The 21,851-nt window shown below is 34.8% G+C and overlaps 1 protein-coding gene across 4 annotated transcripts in view; it reads left to right on the top strand.

Moving 5' to 3' along the window:
- Positions 1-872: 872 nt before the first annotated feature.
- The window catches only part of ATF7IP2 (activating transcription factor 7 interacting protein 2), a 63,336-nt gene continuing 42,357 nt past the window's right edge, over positions 873-21,851 (top strand). The window contains exons 1-5 of one of the 4 annotated variants that reach the window (XM_082432505.1): positions 873-975; positions 12,750-13,606; positions 14,628-14,752; positions 18,540-18,674; positions 19,235-19,333. In XM_082432505.1, coding sequence (XP_082288631.1) covers positions 12,760-13,606; positions 14,628-14,752; positions 18,540-18,674; positions 19,235-19,333 — 1,206 coding nt within the window. In that variant the 5' untranslated portion in view covers positions 873-975; positions 12,750-12,759. Of the gene's footprint in view, positions 976-12,749; positions 13,607-14,627; positions 14,753-18,539; positions 18,675-19,234; positions 19,334-21,851 lie in introns of those variants that run through there. The other 3 variants (XM_082432504.1, XM_082432506.1, XM_082432509.1) reach the window with 3 other exon arrangements.

Consider the following 21,851-nt stretch of genomic DNA (forward strand, 5'->3'; position numbering starts at 1 on the left):
TCTGTTGCAAAAGACGTCAATTTTCTAGAAGCTTCTGGAAAATTCCATTGAACACTTGAGACTATGAGAATGAAAAAGGCCAATAACATCTTCCTATTGTTATGAAAATAGAGTGACCTTGTAGACCTCCAGGGATCCCTGGACCATATTTTGGGAACAGACTGGGTTAGAGTATGTTTTTCTGTTAATGACCTACTCCTAGATCGTCCGGCCTTGGCTCATTTTTCTAGTAGCCAGTAGTTACAAGCAGGCAGCTCCACCCTCCATGGTGAGGAGGCCTTAATCAAACTAGCTGATCGTGATATTTCCTGCACCGGCTACAGTGAGGGTACTTAACTATTCAACGAACGCAGGATAATCACCAAAAGTGTGGTTATTCGGTCGCAGAGTAGGTCTCATGAAGTCTGATGCAGCCTAGCGTGGCAGATCCCTGGGTCGATTTAGGAAAACTCAAGAGAACACAATGGGGCCGTGACCACTCGCCTGGGTCGCAAAATTTAAGGAGTTGTCACAAACCTCCGAAACCAAGATCAATTATATTTTATTGTAGTGTTTTAAAAATTCAAATGGGCTAGCCAGTGCTTGCGGACGGGCCGCCTGTTTTTGTAAATAGTTTTTTTAATAGTGATTTTCGGAAAACTTTCAGTCGCTCAACGGAGAGGCCCACTCAGGCGCTTGGTCGCGTGACCCGCTGGGTAGGTCTAACGGCCTGACAGAGAGTAGCGCGGAAACGCGAACTTTCCGCACCCCACAGCGGACTTCCACTTCCCCGCCGCGTTCTCCCCACCCCCTCCACCCGGTCGTCTCTGATTGGCTGGGCTGCCGCAAGTGCGCGCTGCCATTGGCCGGAAGTCCATCGGGGCTGGGCGCAAGGGATACTTACCTCAGCTGGTCCGCGCGGAAGCGCTATTGTGATCGGCGGCAGCGTTCTCGAGGGTTGTGGAGAGAGAAGCGGCCGGCGCGGCGCCGCTCTAGGTACGTTGGGGCCGGGCGAGAACCCCGCGCGAGCGACGGTTGGCCGGGACGGAGGTTTCTCGCGCGCCGCGCGCCTCTCTGAGGGCCGGCCCCCGGAGGCCTCGGAGCGCTGCGCGAGCCGGGCGGTTACGGGGGGGTTGATTCAAAGGTGTCCGCGGAGTCGTTGGGGCTCTGACCCGGCCGGCAAGACAACGGCGAAGGGCGAAAGGACGTGTCTCCGCCCGCTGAACGAGCGGGCGGCGGGCGAAGCGGGAGTGGTGGGCGGCGGCGCGAGCGAGTCGGGGCCGCGGAGGGACGTTGCCTCAGGGTTTGGTACTCGCCGAGTAAGTAAGTGGAAGTGTGGGGCCCGACCGTACTGCTTTTACAAACTAACGGAGAATATGTAGTCCTCCCCTCAACTTTGGGATTCCGTCGCCAAATTTCCAGGAGTTTCAGTTATAATTTGTCTGAGGAAACCAAGTGCCAGAACAGTTAAGTGATCTTCATCAGGCGGTGGGGAGGCTTTCCTTGATGTACATTTTATGCAGAAGGCACTAGAACATTAGGGAAAATAGAAAATTCCGAGCCTTTATGACCACATGCCTTTTTAAAGGAAAGCGCCTGGAGCACAAACGTGTAATGTACACCTGTGGAGCTCACCGGTGTAGGGATGCTCTGACTGAAGGATGAAAGCCGTGTACCGGCAGGCGTGGTTCTTTAACACAGTTTATTTTTGAGGAAGTTAAAAAAAAAACCATTTCCTGCTTGTCGCCCTTCCCCCACCTACTTTCAATTTTGGCAAGTTCAAGAATGTGTCCTGTACAGAGGAAGCAATTATTTTGCTTTGTCTCTCTGATTACAACCTTGCTGTGCTTGGAAAACTGACTTCCACCTTTACGTGATACTGTGTTGAAGATGAAGTTTCCAACATTGTAAGCCAGCACATGTTGCTTGCTTTGTGACGAGCCGGTATTTACTGCACTGAAGACTCATAGATGGTCAAGACCTAGAAAAAGATGATCGTACTGAGTAATTCATTAGGAATAAAATGTTAAAAAATAGAAGAATTATGCGAAACCCGCTTAAACGGGCTGTCACGCTAGATTGGAATTTAATACTCTTTTCATTATGATTTTGTCATATATTGTAGCCAGTAAATGACTGGCGACATAACTATTTGCAAAACAAATGGGGAAGAACATTCAAGATAAAAATAATTTATATCACAGGAAAGCTATTGAAAATACAAAATGAAGCGTCCGGCTGAAGGACTGATTACACTGAGTTCAGCTCTTGTGAAGTATGTCTTCTTAGTTTGTTCATCCTTCAATACATTTTTGGAAATGTTGAGTCTGACCCTAATCAAATTAATCTACTTAACTCTCAGTCTTATCTGCAGATTTGTACAGACTACATCCTAAGATTGACTTCTGCCTCAACAGAAATGCATGAACAGTGTCTTAATGGAAATGATTTGCGTCTTTTAAGAACTGGTCTATCTAGGTACATCTTGAATTTTCAGCTGTTTATCTTATTGACGCTTGTACTTCACCTCAACCTTCAGTTCTACTGTATTTCCTTGCTACTTAATATCTTGAATTCTGGTATGAAAATATTGCATGATCCCTGCATCTTTGCCTGTGCAAATCATGTAGTTCTCTTATAGTGGGTTTGTACAGATGTATTTCATTTGATATAATCAAATTTTAAATAATATATTGGATACTTGTTAAAAATAAAAATAAACTATGATTTTAAATGCACAAGAGTACTAGTTCTCATTAAGTTGAGTGAGATTATATTCAAATACAAAGAAACATATTCTTCTATCATATTTTGTCTCATATCCTTACATTGTTTAAATACTTATTCTGTTCTCTGAGGCTTAATTAAACCTTGACCCATACCTTTAAAATGCATTACTATAGACTCAGGTAATGTCGTATCCCTTTTTTATCTTTACCAATCTAAGTAGGACAGAAAGATTGTAGTCAGGCAATATCTAGAGGGAAGTAAACATAACTGTTTGGGTAGGGGAGATAACTGGATATAATGTGAATTTTTGAACTTCTGATTAAATTTCTAGGGATATAAGGGGCATTTGTATACAGATCTTATTAAATTTAACCATTAATTATATTAGAGGCACTATATGTATCTACTAAATGTGGTATCATTAGTATACCTTTGAGGTTCTACTGTGTATAGTGCTGCTGATATGAAATAGCTTATGTTAAAGCTATGGCAAAAATTGCTGAGGCCTGTTCTGGTACTCTTTATTAAGGAAAAAATAACCCTGGGTGGCTTTCCAGAGGTTCATTTTTATAAGTTGAGTATTCATTTAAGCAGCATTTAATAAAACTTCTACATGAAAAGCATCTCACTGAGGATATAAAAGTAAGACAAGTCTCTGCCCACAAATATCATGACTAAAATATAAATTTCTAATGGGAAATTCAGATAAGGAAGTAGTTCTCTTGGGGGAAGGCTTTCTCTGAAGAGATGATCTTTAAACGTGACCTTGAAGGAGTGGAGAATAAGGGAAAATGTTGGTATATGACCGTTCTGATGAATTTGAAAAAAAAGTGAAGGATAGGTTTATAGGAAATTTGGAGATAAAATTTGATAGCTTCAGGAAAAAGGAAATGTAAAAAAGATAATGCAGTCGTGAGTCTCTGGTTATGTATTTACTTGTAACAACTCAAGTATTGATCTAATTACAAACGTGATGAAAAGGTGTATATGGTATAGAAAAGAGCTAAATCCTCATCTGTATGTATAGGACCTTGATAGTGGCTAAAATTTGTAATTCAAGAAATACTACTGTGAATGTATTTTAAAGTACTGTGATTTTTTAAAAAAGTTAAAAATGATTGTTACTAGGCATTGAGTCTTGACAAGCAACTACTTTATTTCACTGTGAGCATTTTATGCTGCTTAATTTTATACCATTACATCGATAAAATTTTTTTAAGTGAAAGCAAAATTCTGCTAGCACTTAGAAGATGCTAATGCTGCTGGTCCATGGACCACACTTAGAGTAGTAAGGATTAGTTCGTGCTCATTATAAGATTGTCACCTGGCATAAGTTGGTCATGTTTTGTCCTTTTGTTGACCACTATATATCCCTTAAAGGTAACCTTGTTACTTCATAATATCTGATTTGTACTTGTGATATGAGATTTCTTTGAGTCTTAAGATCCTGGGTTTAAATACTGGCTCTGAACTGTGTTTTTTTGAACAAGTTATACAACCTAGCTTAGGTTTGTTTTGGTGTAAATGTAAATTATAACAGGAATTGTGCTTTATTTAGTATTGATATTTATAATGTATTAAGGTAATATCTCAGCAACAAGCATCACTAGAGATAGAGATATTTTGTAATGAGAAAAACCAGTCCACCACCAGGAATAGAGAAAATAAACTCAATCAGTATGTACCCATGGCTTCAAACTATATACTGTAAGGGGGGAGAGACAGTGATTCAGTTAAAAGAAATAGACAAGTTGTGGAATCATAGTGGATCACTCTGAACACACTCCTGTTTTAATAGCTGGAAGATTATAAACAGCTAAGAAATTTGAACTAGTTGGCGTCGACATAGAATAACACTGTACCTAACATTGTTGGAATACAGATTTTGCTCAAATACACATGGAGCTTTTGAAAAAATTGGCTGTGAAACTAGCCTCAACAGATAATACAGGATGGAAATTATTCAGAGGATATTCTCTGATTACAGTGGAATTAAATTAAGCTAACCTTCAACAACAAAACTGCAACTTGGAAATCTGCAATTGCCTGGAAATAAATGTATTTCTAAATAATGCACAGATCATAGAAGGAATTACAATGGAAATTAGAAAAGTATTTTGAACCAAGTAATAATCAAGAGGGCTTATCAGAATTTGTGAGACTTGACAAAGACAGGACTTAGAGGAAATTTTGTAGCTTTAAATGCAAAAAAACAAAAAAGGGACTGAAAGTTAAAGATTTGAGTTTTATCTCAAGCTGGAACAAAAATCAAGCCTGAAGAAAATTGAATCATAAAACTAACAGGAAATGATGAAATAGAACACTACATACAATAGAGAGTCAGGAAAGTCAGAATGTCAGTGCTTTGACAGTATTGATTAAATGGATACATTTCTAGTAAGAGTGACCAAGAGAAAGAAAAACAAAACACGTCAGTAATATCAAGAATAAAAAGAGACATCACTACAGATCCTGCGTATATTACACATGTAATTAGAGAATATTATGAAGAACTTTATGAACTTGAAATTCTGTTAAATTTTGAAACTTTGTGTGAAAAAAAAAACAGAAAAATAAAATATGAATGATTCCTGTATCTATTTTTAAAAATTCAATCATAATTGAAAACCTTTATCACTAAGTTAACTCCAAGCCCAGATGGCATAATGATGAATTATTTCTAACATTTAAGGAAGGAGTAATACTATTTGCAAACAAAAACTCTTCAGAGAATGGAAAAAGACTTTCCAGTTTTTTATATGAAGCCAGAATAACCCTGATTTCAAAACCTGATAAAGGAAAAGAATGACTCATCTTTCTCATAACATTGATACAAAGTCCTAAACGAAATGTTAGCAAGTTGAATACAGAAACATGAAGCAAAAAAAATGGGCATATTATGACTGACTGAAGTTTCTTTCAGAAATAAGCTAGGTTTAATATTTTAAGAGATCAACCAATATGATAGAAGTTAATTGAAAAAATGAGATTATATTATCATCTAAATATACATGAAAAGGATAAAATTGAAAATGCATTAATGATAAAATCTGGGAATAGAAGGGTATTTTATTAATCTAATATAGAGCATTTGTAAAACGTATAGCAAAAATCATACTTAGTTGTGTTAGTAAAACCCCACACCCCTTTCAAGATTGGTAATGAGTGAAGGATGCCTGCTAACAGTATACCCATTCATAGCATACTGGAGGTTCTAACTAGTGCAATAAGAAAAATAAATAAGGATTAGCAAGAAAATTATGACACTACGTAGAAAGTTCAAAGGAACTTATTTGGTTTAATAAGTGAATTTAATGAATTAGTTGGCGATATCATCAATAAAAAAACACTGATTGTATTTCTATATGATACTAGGCAGAAAAATGAAATTTTAAAGTGATACCACATAGAAAGTATTAAAAAATGAATACCTATGTCAGTAATGGAATAGAGGAACAAAAGACATGAAACATATAAAACAAACTAAAATGGTAGCCAGAAATCCAACTATATCAATATTAATGTCAAGTGTGAATGGATTAAACAATCCAGTCAAATACCAGATTGTCAGACCAGAGGAAAAATAGCATCCAGCTATATGCTGTCTGTAGGAGACACACGTAGATTGAAAGATACAATTATGTTGAAAGTAAAAGCATAGAAAAAATCATGTGAATAGCAACCATAAGAAAACTAGAGTGGCTATACTAATTTTAGACAAAATAGACTTTAAATATTAGAGGTAAAGAAGGACATTTTTAAATAAAAGGTGCAGTCCCTTAGGAAGTTATAACAATTACAAACATGTCACTAACTAGCACCAAAATATATGAAGCAAATATTGACAAGAATTGAACAGAGAAATAGAAAATTTCAACAATAATAGTTGGAGACTTCAATACAACACTTTCATAACGGAAAACTAGGTGAAAGATCAATTAGAAAAGACTTGAATAACACTGTAAATCAACTAGACCTAAGAAACATCTTTTGAACACTCAACCAAACAAAAGCAGATTATATTCTTCTTAAATGTACATAGAAAAATTTCCAAAATAGACATTATGCTAGGCCATAAAACAAACCTCAACACATTTTAAAGGACTGAAACCACAACAAACTACATTCTCTGACCACAGTGGAATGAAATTAGAACCTAAGAAGAAGAAATTTGAGAAATTCACAGCTATGTGGAAATTAAACAACACACTCCTAAATAACGAAGAAGTCAAAGAAGAAATCATGAGGGAAGTTAGAAAATACTTTAACATTAATGGAAATGAAGACATAACATACAAAACATTTTGGGTGCAGTTAAAGCTTTTCTTAGGAAATTTGTAGTGATAAATGCCTATATTTAAAAAGAAGACTTCAAATCAATAAACTGACTTCTAATCTTAATGCAGAAAGAGGAAACCTATGCAGAATGAAGGAAATAATAAGAATTAGAGTGGAAATGATTAATAAAATCAAGAAAGAAAAAGATAAAATAAATAAAATCAAAGTTGTTTTTCAAAAAGATCAACAAAATTGACAAACCTTTACCTAGAGTGACCATGAAAAAGTCTCAAATTACTGAAATTTGGAATGAAAGGGTGCATTACTACTGATCTTGCAGAAGTTGAAAAGATAATAAGAGATCCTATAGATCGATTCACTTATATACCGATCAGTTTTATAGATGAACTAGACAAATTCTTAACAAGACCAAAATGAACAAAACGGACTCAGGAAGAAATAGAAAATCTGAAAGCAAGTAAAGAGATTGAATTAGAACACAAAGAAAAACTCAGATGGTTTTTATTGTTGAATTCTACCAAACGTGTAAAATTACCAATTTCTTACAAATTCTTCAGAGAAATAGAAGAGGAAGGCACACTGCCCTGATCATTCTGTGAGGCCAGTATTATCCTGGTAACAAAATCAAAGACATTGTAAGGAAATGATAGAACAATATCTCTTATGAATATAGGTGCAAAAATTGTCAACAAAATACTAGCAAGTTGAATCCAGCAATGTCATGACCATGTAGGATTTATCCCAGGAATGCAAGGTTGGTTTCACATCCAAAAATATATTAATGAGTGTACCATATCAATAGAATAGAGAACAAAGCCATATGGTCATGTTAATGCTGAAAAGGCATATTCTGACAAAAATCCAAGGTTCCTTCATGGTAAAAAAAAAAAAAACAAAAACAAAAAATCAAAGAAGTAGGGTTAGTTGGGAAATTTTTTAACCTGATAAAAGGCACCTGTGAAAAATCCACAGTTAACATCATGCATAATGATTAAAGACTGAAGGTTTTCCTCCTAAATAGGGAGCAAGACAAGGATGTCCACTCTTGCCACTTCTAGTCTACATTGTACAGGAGGTTGTAGTTAGGACAATTAGGCAAGAAAATGGAATAGATTGGAAAGGAAGAAATAAAGCTATTGACAAATGACATGATTTTGTATGGAGGAAATCCTAAAGAATCTGCAAAAAACTATTCTGAGATGAGAACAAGATCAATATAGTTGCAGGATACAAGATAAATATACAAAATTCTATTGTATTTCCATGTACTTGCAGTGAAAAATTTTGAAGTTTCATTAGCAATAGTATCAAAAAGAAGTGTAAAACTTTAACTCTGAAAAGTAAACATTATTGAAAGAAGTTAAATATCTAAATAAATGGAAAGACATCCCATGTTCATGGATCAGAACACTTGATAGAATGAAGGTAATTGCTCCCTAAGTTGATCTAAAGATTCAACACAATCCCTATTAAAGTCCCAGCTGGCTTCTTTGCAGAAATTGTTAATCTGGTCCTAAAATTCATATAGATATTCTGAGAACTCAGACTAGCCAAAACAGTCTTGAACATTGAGCACTCACACATCCTGAATTCAAAACTTAGAAAGCTATAGTAATCAAGACAGTGTGGTACTGGCATAAGGACATACCTATGTATTAGTGGGATAAAATTGAGAATCCAGAAATAAACCTTCACATTTATGTAGGCAATTGGTTTTTGATGAGAGAAACAAAACAATGGGGGAGAAGGAATGGCCTTTTCAAAAGGTGCTGGAGCAGCTCTGTGTCCACATGCAAAAGAATAAATGTGGACCTTCTCCCTCACTTTATTATTAACACACATAAAAATTAACTCCAAATGTATCCAAGAGGAAAAATGATAAAATTTTTAAACAGAGATAAATCTTCATGACCTTGGATTAGGCAGTGATTTTTTTTTTTTTAGATATGACACCAAAAGCACAAGCAACAAATGAAAAAGTAAATTGGGCGTTATCAAAATTTAAAACTTTAGTTTCTCAAAGTATACCATCAAGAAATTGAAAAGACACCCACAAAATGTGAGGAAAAGTTTGGAAATCATGTCTATAGGGACTTAGATCTGGAATATATGAAGATCTCTTACAAGTCAACCATGAAAAGTCAGATAACCCAATTTTGAAGTGGACAGATGAGCTGAATAGTCATTTCTCCAAAAACAATATACCAGTGGCCAATAAGCTCATGAAATGATGCTCATCATCATTAGCCATAAGGGCAGTGCAAATTAAAATGACAGTGAAGTCATCACTCACACCAAGATGCAATACTAAAACAGACAGATGATAATGAGTATTGATGGTTGAAGAGGTGCTAAAATTGGATCCCTCATACTTTCCTGGTGTGAATGTAAATTGGTCTAGACCCTTTGGAAAACAGTCTATTTCTTAGAACGTTAAATGTAGAGTTACTGTGTGATCAGTAATTCCATCCTTGGGCATATACCCAAGAGAAATGAAAACCTGTTCACACAAAAATTTATACGTGAATGTTCATAGCATTATTGATAATAGCAAAATCTGGTTCTTTAGCAAGATGTGAATATCCAAAGTTATTCTTGAAAGTACAGTTTACCCTTGAACAACATGAGTTTGAACTATGCAGATTCACTTATGTGGGTATTTTTCAATAGTAAATATTATAGTACTACATGATCTGCAGTTGTTGAATCTGCTGATGGAGAACTGTGGATATGAAAGCATCATAACCACATATGTAGAAGGCCAACTGTAAGTTATACGTGGCTTTTCAACTGCACGAAGAGTTGAACCCCAACCCCTGTGTTGTTCAAGGATCAACTGTGTGTGTGTGTGTGTGTGTGTGTGTGTGTGTGTGTAAATATAATGTAAGAGTAAAGTAAAACCTGGGATATAAAATTCTAAATTCAGTGAAAAGAAATCTCTTGACCTCAGTAGTTAATGAAATGTTGGCTGAAAAATGCTTTTAGGGAATGTTTAAATATACTAGGCTCCACGGAATTGTAAAGCTTTTGTAGACCTTAAAAAATAGGACATTTTTATACTAAAATGACATGCAGATAAACATAAATAACAAAATGTAAAACATAACAACAAGTTATAAAAATCAGGGGGCATAAAACCAAATGTAAACTAAAGCTTTAATGAGTTGTTTACAATAAATGTAATTGGATTAAATTCTCTTATTTAAAAGACATTCATTAGTTTAAAATATTTTCAATAGGTTTTACAAGAGACATCTAAAAAAAGTTGGTGGGATGGACAATAGTATATTCAGCATGAGTTACATCACCAGATAAAATAGAATAAAAGGGACAGATTAGATTATGTTTTTAAAGTTTAAAATTAATAGGATGCTTTCAAACAATTACAGGCATACCTTGTTTCATTGCGCTTCTCTTTATTGTGCTTCGCAGATAGTGTGTTTTTTACAGATTGAAGGGTTGTGGCAGCCCTGTGTTGAGCAAGTCTGTGGGCAGCATTTATCTAACAGCCTTTGCTCATTTGTGTCTCTGTCACATTTTGGTAATTCTTACAATATTTCAAACCTTTTCATTATTATATTGCTATGGTGATCTGTGATCAGTGGTCTTTGACGTTCCTATTGGACTTGTTTTGGCATTTTTTGGACAATAAATTATTTTCAAATTAAGGTATGTACATTGTTTTTTTAGTCTGTTGTACACTACACTGCAGCATAAATAGCTTGTATATGCCCTGGGAACCAAAAAATTCATGTGATTCACTTTATTGTAATATTTGCAGTGTCTGGAACCTAACCTGCAGTATCTCCTAGGTATGCCAGTATACATCTGAGGGAAAGCAAAATTAGATCCCTTCCTATAACTGTATCCTAAAATCTAGATGGATTGAGGATGTAAATTATAAATGACAAATCTTTAAGACTTGAGAAAATGTAGATGACCTGTCTTTCTGACCTTGTGCTGCAGGACAGTACCATGATTCCAAAGACCTCTGTGAAATGTGGCTTATTTGCAGCAAAGGATTCAAGCCTAAATGTCAGGATGGTGATGCCAGTGATCCCCCAATTAGACTGAGTTGTTGCTTTTTATGCTCCCAGTAATAAATTTCACTCACCCTCTCTACAACATGTAAATTATTTCTTCACCTTTTAGGCAGTTACCAGTACAGTTGACCCTTGGAATTATTCTCTCTTTTTTTTGTATTCTTTTATTTCTATAGCTCTTTTTTTTCAGACTTCATTTTTTTTAGAGTAGTTTTAAACTCACAGCAAAATTAAGAAGAAGATACAGAGATTTCTCATATATCCCCTGACCCCCACATGCATAACCTCTCCCATTATGAATAGCCCCCACCAGAGCGGTATATTTGTTATAATTGATGAATCTATGGATCATTCTCTTCTTGATCTTGATTCTGGTTAAATGGGTGTATTCAGTTTGTGAAAATTCTTTTAACTGAACACATGATATGTGCACTTTTCTGTAGGTACTTCAGTAAAACGTTTGGAAAAAAAAAACCCAAAAAATAAAAAAATTAAAAATTGATCAGCCTTGCTAGAGAAAAGATTTGGTTTGTCTTTGGGGAATATTACAAATATTGTATTCATGAAAAGGCTATCAAATATGTAGTCATATAGGGAAAATAGAGTTCTATCTTGTATCAGGCCCTTAATGAGAATGTGCTATTTTTCTGGATTTCCTGATTTTTATGTATACACGACAGGTTTTTGCAATTTGAGTTTGTGATTTTCTTTCTTCTTGTAAATAAATATTCACTCAGCCTTCAGGTCTAACAAATCCTGGAACTGTTCCTGATCAAATGATACAGTGAATGAAAAAAATACAGTAAATGAAAACTAAGTAAGAAAATAGATAAGGATAAATCAAATTATTCAGGTAGCTTTGACCGGGTTATTTGCACCTTAAAAGGTCTTAGATTCTGTCGAGTTTAATAAGTGCTCTATAGTTTGTTAGGTCTAACTGGTCTATCATGTATTATATAATTTTTTTTTTGCTTGTATTATGCCTTTAATTGCCTTGTAATTTGGCAGTTTTTCTTTCTTTTAAACCATTTACTTACCTATGGTTCAGATCAGGCTTGATGTGGATACTGAGAGATAAATACTAAAATATTTTTCCCTGCTATGTAGTAGATTTTTCTTAAATTAACGGAAATAATTCAGAATTAAGGATGTATTGAAACCTAACTTGGCTTTCTTATTTGAACTAGCATCACGTTGTGTATTTTAGTGCTCATTTCATACTGATGATTGTTGAGAATTACTCGTGCAGTACCATTAATTTGGAAATTTGAACATTAGGAGGGCTTTAAAAAGATGCCACGGTATGTAGAAACTGGAGTATTCCACACAAAACATTGTTTTTTGTTTTTATGAAGAAATGCAACTTAATCTTTAGATTATCTAAAGTATGGCCTACTTGGATTATTTAAATCAGAACTTAATGGTTATAGTAGTGATGTGATATAACAAAAAGTGGCCAGATAAATTATCAGACTTAGTATCAAATAGAGGCTTACTGACAGTATAAATTTTGACTTTATATAGAGTTATAGAACAAAATTAAAATTATCAATGACAGATGAAAATGGGTATATTTTTCAATAAAAATAATTATCTAAATCTGGAAAGATTAGTCTCAACATTATTTTAATATTGTAAGTAAATGTTAACGTTTGTCTGCTAGAGATATTCATTTAAATATGGTATCTTAAATTCTAGGATATGAAAGATGGCAAGTCCAGATAGAAGTAAACGGAAGATTTTAAAGGCAAAAAAAACAATGCCTCCAAGTTGCCGGAAGCAAGCAGAGATCCTGAATAAGTCAAAGAATGTTGAAGCACTAAAAACAGCAGCAATTGGGAGTAATGTATCAAGTGGTAATCAGAATTCAAGTACTGATGTCATAAGTAGCAAATGTAGACATTCTGAAAATGATGCTTCCTCTTTGGACTCTATCAAAAATTCAGTATGTGCATCAAAAAGTAAAGTATTTTCTCAGAATTTAATAAAACCACTAGAAATTGTTGATTCCAAAACAAGATTAGAATACACTGAAGAACAAGTTGTGTACCCTTATGAAAAGCCAAGTAAAACAGTAGTATCTCCCAGGAAACTCTTTACACAAGACGCAAAAGATTCACGAAACACTTCTGAAAACCATTTTGAATGTCAGGCAGGTGTAACACGATCCTTTTTTGAACATGAAGAGGATGGTAATCTGAAATCCATTTGCTCTCCATCCAGTGTATTGAGTGGTGTAGTTCAAATGTCAAAGTCTACAATAACCAATACCTTGGATGATAAGAGAATTGACAAGATAGTTTCCTATTTAGAAATAAACTCCAATTCTGAGTTACATGATAAAAGACAAAATAACACTTTAATTTTAAGTTCAGATACCTCTTTTGTGCCTGTTGATAAAATACCTAAGTTGGTAAATTCAGTCATTTCTAGTAACTGTGCTGCTGACATTTTGAAAAGTGAAGAATCCTGTAGAACCTGTCATTCCAGCACTTTAAGTTGTGAAAGTACAGATGCAAAGTGGCTGTCCTCATTTGACACTGATAGTAATAACAGTAAGTGCATACTTATGTATCTCTTGGAGAAGTTAAAATAGTTATTTTGCTTTGGGCAGTTTCATAATCTCAGAAACAGTAGAGTACACATAGACAGGAAAACAGTAAATGATAATTATTTCAGAGTATCTTATTTCTGAACCATTCTTGGCGGGGAGGGGGAATGGTATCCTCTATGTCCAAAGGGAAGTAAATTCTGGCAAAGAAGGAATCAATCACTTTCCCTTGAAAGTACAACAAAATCAAAAGGTGGTTTATAGAAATTGCTTGGTTTATTTCATTTACACCTTTTCTTTTTTTTGAAGTTTTATTAAGTTAATGAGGCTAGTTGAAAGAGAGAGTGGGTTTTTTAAATAGTTGGTGAACCCATTTCTTTCCATAGAATTGGCCTGTATATCACATGCCAAGTGTAAGCGGATAGATAATAAGAATACATACAGGTTTGTGTGTAGAGTGAGAAACACATCAAATAACCAATGAAGTTCTAGGGTTATAAAGTTATTAAAATAGTACAAGTAAATTTCATTAAAAGGGTGTTTTTGTAGGTTAATGAAATATAAGAAAAACTTGATTTACTAGGATAAATTGTGTTTGTTTTCTTGTGTATGCTACAGAGTGATTATTTAACAAGGTGAATTTTAAATTGCTTAAAAATAATAGTAGGATCACCTATTAAAAATATGTAGGACTGCCTAAGTAACTCTAAAAATAATGTAAGACCACCAAGTAAATAACTGTAAACAGAAGATCAAATGCTGTAATTTATTGTTTTTGTTAGTATTAAATAAGTATTAAATGTGTATTAAATACGGTGGAAAGTATATCTGAGACCAGGACTAAGATATTCTTTTTTTTAAGGATTAGTTTGTCAGAATTTTTTATACAATTACATTTTCTAAAAAATGCTGCTATGGTCACATTTTAGTTTTTTAATTTGCTTAGGGGTCCCTAAATTAGAGAATTCCCCTCTTTCCTTCATTAGAAGGAATATTTTTCTCTCTGATCTTTCCGTCTCCCCAAGGCCATAATCAAAAGAAGAGGATGTTTTCAGAAAACAAAGAAAATGTTAAGCGTGTGAAAACTTCAGAGCAAATTAATGAAAATATTTCTCTAGCTCTGGGAAAGCAAACAGCATTGCTGGAACAGGTAAAATATTGGACTTAAATATTTGCTTCAGAAACTTTTACTTTTGATTAGTAAAAAATGGTAAAAGTTAATTGATCTAAGCAATGAGTACAGATAACTTTCATGATGCAGGGCAGGTATATGAAAACTGAATTATTAGCAGGTGGAGGTATTAGGGAAAAATAATTGCTTACATCACCAAAACATCTCTAGATCCTTGAAAATGATCCTACGCAGTGTAACCTACAGAATCACGTGAAGGTAGAGTGCTGTGGTAGAAAGAGAATGGGCTTTTTAGTCAATATTATGCTCAAATCTCTTCAAGTCAGACACTCCATGACCTTGAGTTTGGGAACAATTCTGTCTCTTTTGTACTGGTCATGGGGTTCTTGATCTGCAGCTATAGCTGTTAATTATCACAATTGACCACTACTTCATAGACCCAGGCAACCCGGAAGTTCATTACAAAGTCCTGCTACATTCAGGTTTACTTGCCCTAATTTCCAAGAAATTAGGGAAAGGTTTACTTACCCTAATTTACACAGATATGGTGCATTATCTGACGTTTTGCTTTTATAGCGTCAAGTGTACTTTTCTTTTTGCCCCATTTCATCTCATTGTACTACAGTTTCCATTAATGTCTGATCAACTCTGAGTTTAAGTGTAATGAGCTTCAATTTTAGTAGGTCCTGTATCAGGACTTGTTTTGATGATTATGTTTTGCTATTTTATTACCACTGAAATGCCACAACTAAAAGTCATTATGTGATAGATTAATGTCTGTCGTCAGCTATAATGGACCAAAAAATGTCGCAATCCAAACTATCCTGCTGTTTCAGAAACAAAAACACTGTTTCTAAAACAGGCCATTACAATTACATAGTTACATGTTATATGAACATATATTCACATAATAAATGGAAACCATTGAAAGACTCATGCAGAATCAGCTTAAAAGGTGAGTCAACACTTCCCCTTTCTACCTCTTATTTTCTTCTGCAAGACCAAAGGAGACATTAATAAAAAATATGTAAATATTCTATTGTTTGCAGGATGGGGTAGCGGAATTATGTTAAGCATGGATCTAGCTTAAGAGGTTGGGGATTGCAGCTGTGTTACTCCCAGTGATTAGTAGCTGAATTCAGAAATAAGTTCTGATATTGACATATAAATACAAAATTTAATCTTTGAACATTTTAATTTCACTGGCACAGAAAAATCAGGGTTTTCATTTACTACTATTATGTACCTCACAAAATACTTGGTCCAAGTTGACGCAGAATATGGTCCTTCCCAGTGAGGTTTAAGGAATGCAGTTTATTTGTTATCCTCCCTCACCACTGCCACCAGAAGTTTCTTACATTGTCCGGTGACAGCGTGGGTTTTAGCTAATTCCTATCTTTTATCTATCTCTCAGTAACTAGCTCTCCCTCACTTGATATTTTAATTCCTGTCTGAACAGTTAACTCTCTAAACCACATCTGTTTGTTTTTCTTGTTTGAATCCCAGTGGAATAGGGCCTCCCATTCTGACATTGTTCTTTCCTACTGAGAGAGTCCCAGAGCTATTGACTCTTTATCTTTTGAGGTTTCAGAAGGATCTTGGCCTGTTTGATTCCAATTAAATTACTGAAGTAGAGGGGTTTTTCTTCCGAAGTCCAAGTTGTTCACCCTACCCATCATTGCAGAAAGTTGAGGCAGATAGGGGAGATATATATATATATATACACACACACACATACACACACATAGAATTTCCAGTTTTTCGCCAATCTTTAGGCCGCTTTGCCTACCATCTGCAAATTGTAGCTAGGACTTCATGTGATTCCATAATTTTTGACACATTACCATCTGCAGAAGATATTTATGAGGTATTTGGTGGAGGTTATTGTGTCTTCCTTCTGTATGAAGAACATAACCACTAAATGAGAACAAATGTGTACTCTACACTAGAGGACTCATGCCTTGGTGGGCAGTTAGTCCAAAGTAACCAAGTTTTAAGAGTCTGCCTCCATCTGAATCACCAGGAGTACTTGTTTAAATTGTGGTGTCTTCAGCTCACTACTAATTGTTTTAAGGTTCTCTTTTCTCAGACTTACCTGATAAGAATCATTAGTGGTGTCAGGCCTCTTGCCAGGTCTCTTTCCAGGCCTCTTTTCAGGAAATTGTTTGGTGAATCAGGGTAGGTCCTAGGAATTTGTGAATTTAACAAGTATTCCATATGATTCTTCCCTACCAGGGAAGTTTGACGAACACTGTATGGCTTTTGCTTCTTAGCAAAACAGTATTTCCATATTCAGAACAGTTAAGTATGTATTCCAAGATTCATCAGGGTATGAACCTCACGTATTGACCTCAGCCAGTGAACTGGCAAGCATGCAATAATCCATAAAAACACACGTGGGGACAGGTAATGGCTGTCAGTAAAAATAGTATGATTTTCTGAGCATTATTTACATAATACATATGTTTTGAGCAGTTATTAATCAGATATTTAAAAGTTGTGAGAGTACAAATGACAGTCATGTCTAATAATGTTGAGAAACCACTGAAGAAATGTTAATGAAGCGTTACAGAAGAAATCAAGTAGATGATAATGTTGAAGATCAAGAACAATTGGGAATGAAAAGGAAAAACCTTGGGAATAATCAAATAAAATTACTGAATATGACTAATCATCTAAGTGACATCAGTATAAAAGAGTTTAACATAGAAACTATGTGTTCCAGTTTTGAGCACTAAGAAACAAGATATTATGGGAAGATATAAATATTACTAATAAATACCTTAAATATATCATGACAGATTTTGTTATTAAGAGAGACTATGTACTGTGTTGTGAAGATTGCTAAAAGGGGCATATACATTGAGCAAACACCTGCAGTGGGTATTTCTGAATGTTTGGCTCAGCAGAGCCGTTCATATCAGTAGGCATTGAGATTAATTATGCTTCCTGAAAATAGGCCAACCTATTTTCTGAAAACTAGCCAGATAATGAAATTCATTAATGTTTCATGTGCTAACTACTATAATCTGATAGAATAGCATGCATTATGCCAGATAGCATTAGTCACATAATTGCTTTTTTCAATTTTAACAATAAGTCATCCCCTCCCCCTGCAAAAAAAAACTAAGGAGATTATCTTGCATATTTATTTCTTTAATTTCAATTCAGTATTTTCCATTTTATGGAGCTCTTATGCGTATTATCTTTTTATGTTCTTATGAAAATCCTATGAGCATCACTTGTTCAACATTGTATGACATCTGCCCATTTGTGGACCAGGCAAATGAAGCTCAGAGATGTTGTGACTTCCCGAAGGTCATATAGCTTGTTAATGGTGGGGTCAAGGCTCAAATTTTCATAATTTCCTTTCTGTCTACTACAGATCAACCAGCCATTTTCACTGGGCTCTGGTTTTCAGATAAGTGGAGTCCGTTTTTATGGAATAGTAGGTTTCAGTTACGGTCATTAAAAAGTATAAATGGGGTATATATATAGACTTTTACTATTCCTTTAATTTGTATTATGGAATTCAACCAAAACTGTAGGAAACTAAAATTAGCAGTAGGAGAATAAATTTAATTTCTGACTTACCCATATATTTAAATATTAGATCTGTTCTGCTCAATTTGCTATTTAACTTTTATAAACCTTATTGACATAGTAATATAAATATATAATTAAAGTACCTTTTATTAGTTACACTAAATCCAGAAAAGAGCAAAGCTGTTTTTAAGAAGTAGAAAATAAAATTGCTTTTAAATTTGAAACGTGGAGTGTTTTGGTTTTTATTTTAAAATTCTAGGTCAGACATTTGATTCGACAGGAGATCTATAGTATAAATTACAAACTATTTGATAACAAACTGAAAGAATTGACTGAACGCGTTGGGAAGACACAGTGCAGGAGTAAACATGAAGCAATAGCTGATGAACTCTTTGTAAGTTTCTAATTTCATTTTATTTCGTTTGAGTCCTTTTAAAAAGTAGAATTTAATGATATTTTACATATTAGGAAAGGAAAACAGTAAAGGTGGACCCAAATCTGATCCCTGGCCACAACCCTCATGTGCTATACCATCGGTAATATAAGTTATTATATCTCAGCTGTATTGGCCCTTGAGAAATACTTGTAGAACTATCAGCCATTCTGTGTCAGTTCAAAATATATTCTGTATTAGAGCTTGTATAACCTGTTTCAAACTTTCTTTAGGTTTTTTGTTTTGTTTTACTCTTCTAGGGTTACTTGCTAATTGGTGTTTCTACCAACATTAATTTTATTGTGAACCAATTAGAAGGTTGATTTTTTTAATCTTCTATTCTTGAACATCTTATACTAGATCAAACCTGATTTAAATGTTTGGATTACATAAGAATTTCTCATTTATTTGGTGGATGCCTAAGTCTCACAAAATTACATTGGCAAATAGTTTTCTCTCCATCTCTATATGATATATTACTTGGTACTCTGGTTTTGTATTTATTTGTTTTTCTCTTCTAGACAAAAATAACAAAACTTCAAAGACGTATTAAAACGGTAATGTTACCTCAAAGGAATTGTGTGGAACCAAACGTGGTATCCAGCAATACAGCTTGTAAGGTTGGTATAAATGTATAGGAGTTTTAATAACTTACTTGCCCCACATTATAAGTAGTTGGATTGTAAGAGCAGAATATGCTTCCAACGAAGACACAGGTTTAAAAGACAGTAAATTTATACTTAGAATGTTCCTCTGACTCTATCTCTGGAGAAGATACCCTCAGATAGCCAAAAGTAAATGCCACCTGTATTTCTTTCATAAAGTGAGTAGAGAGGTGATTTGTGATTGCCTATACTGCCTCCCTCCCCACCATTTTATCATGATGAAAAATTTCAAACATACACAGAAAAACTGAGAGAATTTTACAGTGAACGCTTTTATAATCAACGTCTAACTTCTACTTTTACTATTTTAATATATTTATTTTTGTCATGTATCTGTCAGTCTACTCATCCCCTAAGCCATCTTTATATTTGGTACATTCATAAGTACTAATGTATTTTGTATCAAAATACACTTTGCAGTGTACACCTCTAAAATATTTCAGCATGGGTGTCATTAAGTAGAGTTTAGTATCTGTTTATATTTTTTATGTAAAATTTAAAATAGTCATAAGTATACATTCACTGAATTTTTTCTTGTGTCTTTATTCCCTTTAGTATCATATTTGCGCTAGCCTCAATAAATCAATTGGGAAGCATTTCCTTCCCTGTTTCCTGAAAGTTTGTGTAAGATTTTTATTACTTCCTTAAATGTTTGATAGAATCCACCTCTGAAAACTATCTGGGCAAGGACCTTTCTTTGTAGGAAGACTTTTTCCTGAAAATGTAATTCTTTCATAGGTATAAAGCAATTCAGATTTTCCTATTTCGTTTTGTGTATTAGTTTTGTAAGTTATCTTAGCAAGGAATTTGTCCATTTTATCTAAGTTGATGATTTTGTTGGCATAAAGTTATTGATAAAATTCCCTTGTCCTTTTAATCTTTGTAGATCTGTGGTGATATACTCTATTTCATTTCTGATACTAGTGTAATCTATGTTTTCTTTTTTTCTTGATCAGTCTGACTTTGGATGTAATTTGTTCTTCTTTTTCCAGCTTCTTAAGAGAGAAAGAGCATTAATTTTTAACCTTTTCTACTAGAAAACATTTAAAGGTATAAATTTTCTTCTAAGCACTGCTCTTTCTAAGCACCTTCTAAGCATCTTCTTAATGCTTATATTATGTACTTCTCAGTGTAGAGAGTATAATATAATCTGTATTATATTGTATTTTTGTTTTCCATCAGTTCAAAATAATTTCCAGTTTCCCTTATGGTATTGTTCTTTGACCCATGGGTTATTTAGAAGGATATGTTTAATTTCCAAACATTTCTAGGTATCTTATTTTTATTGATATCTAATTTCATTTTTTTAAAGGAATTCCTTTATTTTTATTTTTTATTTATTTATTTTTATTTTTGGCTGTGTTGGGTCTTCGTTTCTATGCAAGGGCTTTCTCTAGTTGCGGCAAGCGGGGGCCACTCTTCATCGCAGTGCGCGGGCCTTTCACTATCGCGGCCTCTCTTGTTGCGGAGCACAAGCTTCAGACGCGCAGGCTCGGTAGTTTTGGCTCACGGGCCTAGTTGCTCTGCGGCATGTGGAATCTTCCCAGACCAGGGCTCGAACCCGTGTCCCCTGCATTGGCAAGCAGATTCTCAACCACTGCGCCACCAGGGAAGCCCCTCTAATTTCATTTTGGTCGGAGAACATACTGTGTAAAATTGCAACATTGAGAGTTATTGACACTTATTTTATAGCCCAAGATATGCTTTCCCTTGGTGAATGTTTCATGTACACTTGAAAAGAATATTGGGTATAATATTCTATAAATGTCACTTCTGTGCTAATTGTGTCAAGATGGTTGATAGTGGTGAATCATGGCCCCCAAAAGATGTCCACGACCTAATCCCCAGAACCTGTATGTTACTTAATGTGCTAAAAGAAGCTTATAGATGGGAAGATTATCCTGGTGGGCTCAATATAATCACAAGGGTCCTTATAAAAAGGAGTCAAGAAGGTTAAAGACAGAAGATGGAAATGGGACAATGAAAGCAGAGGTTGGATGATTGCACTGAAGATTGAGGCAAGGGCTACAAGCCAAGGAATGCTGGCAGCTTCTAGAAGCTGGAAAAAAGGAAACAGATTTTTCCCCTGAAGCCTCCAGAAGGGATGCAGCCCTGCTAACAACTTGATCTTAATGAAACTGATTTCAAACTTCTGGCTTTCAGAAGTGTGACGGAATAAATTTCTGTTGTTTTAAACCACCCAGTTTGTGGTAATTTGTTATCGCAGCCTCGGGAAACTAATATAGGATGTGGTACCAGGAAGTATGGCATGCTGTTGTAACAAATACCTAAAAATGTGGAAGTGGATTTGGAATGGTAGAGGCTGGAAGAATATTAAGGAGCATGATTTTTCAAAAGCCTGGATTGCCTTGAACAGACTCTTAGTATTATAGAAATATAGATGGTAAAGTCTGCAAGTGAGGGCTCAGGAGGAAATGAGGAACATCGTAGAGAAACCCTGTATAGTCTTAAG

Source organism: Balaenoptera physalus, assembly GCF_965194825.1.
Source record: "Balaenoptera physalus genome assembly, chromosome: 16".
Lineage (NCBI taxonomy): Eukaryota > Metazoa > Chordata > Mammalia > Artiodactyla > Balaenopteridae > Balaenoptera > Balaenoptera physalus.